Here is an 8,034-nt window from a genome sequence, read left to right on the forward strand (position 1 = left end):
CCTCAGTTCTTACCTGTACCAACTTTTGAGGACTCTATAGTTACTACTACGTCGCCTGTTGCAGCGCCATAGCTACTAACTTATCATTGTCATTTGTGTCCAGCATTAGTCCTTGATGATTCATGTTATGCGTCAGACCTTGTTCCTACTTTTGAGTTGCCTCCTCCTAGCCAACCAATTGCACTTCAAAAGGGTATACTTTCCACTCGTAATGCTAACCCACATTATACTTTCTTGAGTTATTCATTGTCTAGCATCACCCCATTATGCCTTTGTATCATCTTTATCCTCTATTTTCATTCCTAAGACCACAGGTGAAACACTTTCTCATCCAAGATGGAGGCGGACTATGATTGATGAAATGTTTGCTTTACATACGAGTGGTACTTGGGAGCTTGTTTCCCTTCCTACCTTAGTTGTGCGGACTCTTCACTTTTGATGCCGTACTCGTGTCGGGTTCTCCAAAAATAAACTACTTTTGGTGAATCCGACACGCACCAGTTGACCTTTTTGAAGAGTCCGAGCAACATAGCTTCCTACAAGTAAATCTATTGTTGGTTGTCGTTGGGTTTATGCAGTCAAGTTGGTCCAGATGGTTAGGTTGATCGGCTTAAGACTCACCTTGTTGCCAAAGGGTATACTCGGATATTTGGGCTAGATTATGGTGACATTTTCTCTCCCATGGCTAAAATAGCATCTATCCGTCTTATTCTATCTATAGCTTCAGTTTGTCATTGGCCTCTTCATCAGTTAGACATTAAGAATGCTTTTCTGCATGATGATCTTGAGGAAGAAGTCTATATGGAGCACCACTTAGTTTTGTTGCTCAGGGGGAACCTAGTAACCTTGTATGTCGATTGTGGGTCTGGTTTGAAACAGCCTCCTCGAGCTTGGTTTGGTAAGTTCAACATAATAATTCAGGAGTTTGACATGACTTGTAGTGGAGCTGATCACTCTGTGTTTTATCGACATTTTGCACCAACTTTGTGTATTTATTTGGTGGTCTATGTTGACAATATCGTTATCACCGGCAATGATCAAGAAGGTATCACTAGTTTGAAACAATATCTTTTCAGCATTTTCAGACGAAAGACCTTGGCAGACTAAGGTATTTTATAGGTATTATAGTTTCTAAGTCTAAATTAGGTATTGTTATTTCTCAACGCAAATATGCCTTAGACATTCTTTAGGAGACAAAAATGATGGTTTGTAGTCCCATTGACACTTCTATGGATCGGAATGCTAAACTCTCGCCAGGATAGGCGATGCCACTTAGTGATCCTGGAAGGTATGGGTTGCTGGTTGGAAAGTTGAATTATCTCATCGTGACTAGACCTGACATCTCTTTTGCTGTGAGTGCTGCAAGTCAGTTTATGACTTCCCCATATGATAGTCATTGAGATGCAGTTGTTCGCATTTTGCGATATATAAAGTCAGCTCTAGGTAAAGGACTACTCTTCGAGGATCGAGGCCATGAGCATATCATTGGATATACAGACGTTGATTGGGCAATATCACCCTTTGATAGACGTTCTACATCTGGATATTGTGTTTTAGCAGGAGGTAATTTGGTGCAGTGTTCAGGGAAGCGTGAAGCGGAAAAAAAGGATAAGGCCCCGCTTCACGCTTTAAGCGATGAAGCGCTCGCTTTAAGCGATGAAGCACTCACATACTCATTCTAGTTTGTTAAGCGTAGAAGGCTTGCATCGCGAAGCTTCATCGCTTTAAGCGATGAAGCGCTCGCTTTCCTGAACACTGATTTGGTGTCCTGGAAAATTAAAAAAACATAGTGTGGTTGCTCGATCAAGTGCAAAAGCAGAATGTCGAGCAATGGCTGTAGCAACTTGTGAGCTAGTTTTGATCAAACAGTTGCTGAGAGAACTAAAATTTGGAGAAATCTATTAGATAGAACTTGTGTGTGATAATTAAAAGAGCCTTCTTATCGCATCAAATTCAATATTTCGTGAGAGGACTAAGCACATTGAGATTGATTATCACTTTGTCAGGAAAAATATACTCCTTGCAGATATTTTCACCAAGTTCCTCACCGGACCTCGTATTAATTACATCTGTAACAAACTAAGTACATATGACTTGTATGCACCAGCTCGAGGGGGAGTGTTAGAATCCTAGTTAGAATAAGAATAGGTATATACGATCCTACTTAGAATAGGATTAGGAATAAAAATAGGAATAGTTAATAGTATTTTACTTGGTAAAGAATTACTCCCTCCGTTTCATTTTATGTGAGGTAGTTTGATTCGGCACAGAGTTTAAGAAAAAAATGAAGACTTTTAAAACTTGTGGTCCAAAATGAATGATCATTTCATTAAGGGTTAAAATAAATATTTTATAGTTAAATTGTTACTTATTATAGAAATGTGTCATTCTTTTTGGGACCACATAAATTGGGACAGAGGGAGTATAGTGTAGTGTCTATAAATAGGGTCTCTGTATAATGTAGAAACACAATTCAATAATATTTATACATATTCTAGTTTTTATACATACATACTTAAAATACGTCTGACATACACACAAGACGATATACAATTGTATGTACGGTGATACTAATAGGACATACGCCCAAACATACACAATATGTATGACTTGTGTCATATTACTGGGAAAATTGCTTCAACCACCAAATCAATTTAATTAATAAAGAGTATGACATCAATAATAGAAACATTTCATTTTTCTATACTCATTTTTTACATTCATGTGGGTCTGGGCGGTTTGACACTCTCAAACCCAAAGCTAAACTAATTATTAAGAACGCCTTCATCGTTAAGTAAATAGCTAGACCACATATACCCCTTTAACATGGGGTACGTGTCACGTGTGCATTCGATTTGGTTTTATACTATTCGATTTTGATTTTGAAAAAGTATAATTCAATTCGAACCAAAATAAATTTTGGTTTGGTTTGATTCTTTTCGATTCGATTATTCGGTTATGTCAATAATTAGAAAAATAATCAAAGTTATATTTGCAATTTGAATCAAAGTTATATATATATATATATAAAATCTCTTAAATTTACTATCTAATATAAATCACAAGTAAAACGTACAACGTAATACTTAAAAGTATACAAATTATAGATGTCCAAACATAAAAGATAAACTAAATCATAATGAAAGATAATAACTAAAAAGGGATATACAAAAATAATATAATTCGGGTTTTTCGATTTATCAATTTTTATAAATCCTTGTGTATGGTGGTTAGGATAATCCTTGTGGCTCTAATTATTTCGAGTATTTGTTAATAATTCAGGAATTAACGGGAGCTTTACCAGTTCACTTGTGTGTCCAACTATGCGTTACCATCACAAACAGAAGAGCGGCATCCATACAATACCAGAACTGTGTAGGCTAGCAAGAAGGAAACAGTTGTTCCAGCTTTTGCATACTGTTGAAAGACAGTAATGCTATCCACGTTTTGTTGCTGCAGGGTTGAGTATGTTCTAGGCAAATCCTCAATTGTACTGACTGAACTTTCCGCATCTGTATCAGTATATGAGTAAGCAACATGACTTTTAACATGGTGCAATTGAACATAGTTCTCTTTCTGGTCTGAAGTGTCTGTATCTGAACCCGTGGAGTGTGGTTCAATTTTGACAACGTGGTTGCAGCGCCTTTGATGGTCCATGAATTCTGCTTCAATTTTTGCTGCTCGCTCTAGGTTAGCCATCTTTTGAATGCTCAGCCCTTGGTCGATCCAGTTCATATCTAGAGCATTCTTTATGTGGATGCTTTTAAGTACGGTTGATATGAAGTTGGCACCAAATGTAAGTGCAACCAAAATGGAAAGGGAGAAAGGCTTCCACCAGTTTTTACATTGGACGGGTGAGGGTTTTGAATTTGACAGGAAAATAATGAGCAGGAAAATGACATAAAACATGGCTAAGTGAGTTGCTTTTGTCTCATAGTACTGGATTTGCTTCACTAGCCTATGATTGATGACGGCCAATTCTTTGCAGGTGTTTTTGTGGTTTTCTAGGGTGTGGGAGAGTTTACTCCACATGCCATTAATCTGAATACTTTTGGACATAGTTGAAAATACACACAAGAAATATTTTCTTCTTTTTGAGGAAATTCGAGTAGGTATGGTTTATGTAGAAAGTTAATTTACCGTGCTCAGGTGAATATCTCTGTTACAACCACTTTCTTTGCAAGCTACTTCCAGATAGATTATCTAAGCTGCGGTCCTTAGAGTTGCTTCTAAGGTGGAATCTCCGATTGGAGGATTTGCACATCTAACTTAAATTAACAGAGGGATTTCTTTGCTTATCCAGGTAAGATTCAGCAATCCTGATTTCTCTGGTTTTTCTTGTGAACTGTCTCAGAAATGTGGAGGGGTAAGAGTGTTGAAGCACTCAATCTCACCTTTATATAAGATTCTTATATAAAGGTGAGATTGAGTGCTTTTTAACTTAATTTAACTACAACTAATACATACAAATATTATTCTTTTAGTCGTATTCAGTATATCAAATTATGAGATAATATATATTAGAAAGAGAAGAATGGATTTATATATAAAAAAATGTGCTGATGTAACATCTTGTGCGTGTGCTATGTTTTTTTATTCTTATATTCTTGCTGAGAAAATCAGCTAGCAGCAATCGGACGCTACCTGGAGAATTGATATTTGACTATGATACCTTTCAGCTTAAGAAGTGTAACTACTGTACAAGTGTGAACTTTCAATAACTGAGCAAAGTTTTGGGAGGTAGTAGGGACCTTGTAGAATTGAGGTGCGTGCAAGATGGCCCCAGACAACACGGTTATAAAAAAAATCATTGAATATTGCAGCTGTTTACAAGTCTAATGGATTCAAATTTGCATTTATTTTTTAAATAATGGTTTCAATTCACAATGAGCTATTAATATTCTACTAGCTCATCAAAAGAATCCTTGCACACGTCTCTTTTCACTGTACTGTACCTGATGCTGCATTTTCCTCAATAGGACTCACTCATTTCTGCAAATATCTTCTAATGGTACACTAGCTGAATTTCACACGGTCTCATGTTCATTTTGCAGGAAGCGGTGCACACACTTTTCTTCTTTTGACGTGTGTTGTTCTCCTACTGATACACTAATTGGTGGTCTATGAGACTATTGGATCCTTCCATTTTCAGCTACAATTATTCTTTTTATCTCCTGACTGGGGGAATCCATGCCTAATGGAGGTAATATTTTGTCTGCATCTGTTAATTGGTCGCAAATTCTTTGGCATTATTTTCCAAATATTCTCTTCCACTTAATTTAATGTGTGTCTGACTTGAAAACAAGAATATTTAGACATAAATGGATGTTGTTGAGAAGTGTCAGAGAAATTTTAGCTATATGTTGGAAGTGTGAGCACTTAATAGGAACGTTAAATGGTTGTTGCTGAAATGCAGTAGTGATTATCACTCCCTAGCAGCCACTGTTAGACTCTTATGTGCTAAAATTACTATCATTTCTTTCCTCCTCCTCAAGACGCAAGAGAAAAAAAAAAAGGGGAAATGAGAAAGTTGAATAATGTCCTTCAGTTTTGCTGTACTTAAATTTTCTTTTTTTGATTAAGAAAGTGTATAGCTTTGTATAATTTATCTCTCATTTCTATCTATTCTGACTCTGTGTTGGAGCATGTTTAATCTCCATCTGTTGATCAAATTTGACTGCTTGTTGAAGCATATTTTATCTCATGTTACATATCCGCAAAATTCCCGAAATCATCAAAATACTGACAATCTTGCTGCGCGATAGCCAACAATAATTTACATTCATGTCTGTGTTCTGAAATGCATCCCAAACTTTCAAGTGATTGTACAATCTAATAGATCTATGTACATAAAATATCAAAACTTAAGGAATCTAAAACTACTATTCAAACATTTGTTCATGTTGAGAACAGTGCACCCACTGACAACTCTTCAGATGATAGGCAAGGTAAAAACCTTTGATCTGGCAATCATCCCTTTCTGTAAATCTGCATTTCATACATAATATAAGCTTTCCTCACTATAATATTGATATTGATATTATTTTGTTCTTTTTAACCCAGTTTATGAGAATGAAAGTTCTTGACTTGTGCTGAGAGCATGGAGATTTTAAGTAGCTGAATCATAATCACCAACTTAAACATTTGGTGTCGTTAAGATGACCAAGCACTTATGGCTTAATATGAAGCGGCTACTTGGTTAGATAAGATTTAAGAGGTAGCACTTTTCCGTTTCAAATAACACCCCAGTAGCAACTTCTCCATTTCACATAACACCCCGGTAGCAACTTCTCCATTTCATATAAAACCCCCAGTAGCACTTTTCCATTCAACCATTCAATTTTTGATTCTAAATAGTAAGTATCAACTGTGGAACAGAGAAAGTCCATTTTTGTTAACCTAATTACTAGACTCTTTATATTTGTTAGCATATATACAGAGGTTCCATTAATTGCGTGATTTTCTTATCTTTTAGCATTGGAAAAAAAAAACCACACACAAACACATATCAAGAAGCTCTAGATGTATGGTGGTTAGGATAATCCTTGTGGCTCTAATTATTTCGAGTATTTGTTAATAATTCAGGAATTAACGGGAGCTTTACCAGTTCACTTGTGTGTCCAACTACTATGCGTTACCATCACAAACAGAAGAGCGGCATCCATACAATACCAGAACTGTGTAGGCTAGCAAGAAGGAAACAGTTGTTCCAGCTTTTGCATACTGTTGAAAGACAGTAATGCTATCCACGTTTTGTTGCTGCAGGGATGAGTGTGTCTAGGCAAATCCTCAATCGTACTGACTGAACTTTCCGCATCTGTATCAGTATATGAGTAAGCAACATGACTTTTAACATGGTGCAATTGAACATAGTTCTCTTTCTGGTCTGAAGTGTCTGCATCTGAACTCGCGGAGTGTGGTTCAACTTTGACAACGGGGTTGCAGCTCCTTTGATGGTCCATGAATTCTGCTTCGATTTTTGCTGCTCGCTCTAGGTTAGCCATCTTTTGAATGCTCAGCCCTTGGTCGATCCAGTTCATATCTAGAGCATTCTTTATGTGGATGCTTTTAAGTACGGTTGATATGAAGTTGGCACCAAATGTAAGTGCAATCAAAAATGGAAAGGGAGAAAGGCTTCCACCAGTTTTTACATTGGATGGGTGAGGGTTTTGAATTTGACAGGAAAATAATGAGCAGGAAAATGACATAAAACATGGCTAAGTGAGTTGCTTTTGTCTCATAGTTACTGGATTTGCTTCACTAGCCTATGATTAATGATGGCCAATTCTTTGCAGGTGTTTTTGTGGTTTTCTAGGGTGTGGGAGAGTTTACTCCACATGCCATTAATCTGAATACTTTTGGACATAGTTGAAAACACACACAAGAATTATTTTCTTCTTTTTGAGGAAATTCGAGTAGGTATGGTTTATGTAGAAAGTTAATTTACCGTGCTCAGGTGAATATCTCTGTTACTACCAACTTCTTTGCAAGCTACTTCCAGACAGATTAAATAAGCCGCGGTCCTTAGAGTTGCTTCTAAGGTGGAGTCTCCGATTGGAAAGAGAAGAATGGATTTATATATAAAAAAATTTGCTGATGTAACATCTTGTGCGTGTTCTGTGTTTTTTTAATCTTATATTCTGGCTGAGAACAGCAAGCAGCAAACCGGACGCTACCTGGAGAATTAATATTTGACTATGATACCTTTCAGCTTAAGAAGTGTAACTACTGTACATTGGTAAACTTTCAGTATCTGAGCAAAGTTCTGTGATTAGCATTTGGTTTTAGTTTTGAGTATATTGTAGCAGTTGGGGAAACTGAACATCGTGCATCTTTTTCTACATGTGTTGTTGATTTACTCAATACTTTAGATATATCTTGGTTTGTTGTAGATAAGGGGCGCGAGTAAATTATTACCTGGAACTGGAAGCAAGAGATAGGAGAAAGAGTTGAGATATACTTGTAAACGGAAAATGACTTTGTGCCATTAGATTTATTATAGTAGAAAAAGAGATGAGATCTGACTATTTTGGT

General features: G+C 36.6%; 1 protein-coding gene and 1 long non-coding RNA gene across 2 annotated transcripts; both read left to right on the forward strand.

Moving 5' to 3' along the window:
- The first annotated feature begins 1,265 nt into the window (after nt 1–1,265).
- On the forward strand, nt 1,266–1,905 carry LOC107060584 (uncharacterized mitochondrial protein AtMg00810-like). Its single transcript, XM_015308623.1, has 3 exons — nt 1,266–1,365; nt 1,408–1,681; nt 1,791–1,905. The coding sequence occupies exons 1-3, from the start codon at nt 1,266–1,268 to the stop codon at nt 1,903–1,905; spliced, it is 489 nt and encodes a 162-aa protein (XP_015164109.1).
- A 5,215-nt stretch (nt 1,906–7,120) lies between these two features.
- LOC107060605 (uncharacterized) lies at nt 7,121–7,787 on the forward strand. The gene is made up of 2 exons (XR_001473430.1): nt 7,121–7,221; nt 7,296–7,787. It is a non-coding gene; the product is annotated as an uncharacterized lncRNA (long non-coding RNA).
- The last annotated feature ends 247 nt before the right edge of the window (nt 7,788–8,034 follow it).

This window comes from Solanum tuberosum, unplaced genomic scaffold (genome assembly GCF_000226075.1).
Source record: "Solanum tuberosum cultivar DM 1-3 516 R44 unplaced genomic scaffold, SolTub_3.0 scf00083, whole genome shotgun sequence".
Lineage (NCBI taxonomy): Eukaryota > Viridiplantae > Streptophyta > Magnoliopsida > Solanales > Solanaceae > Solanum > Solanum tuberosum.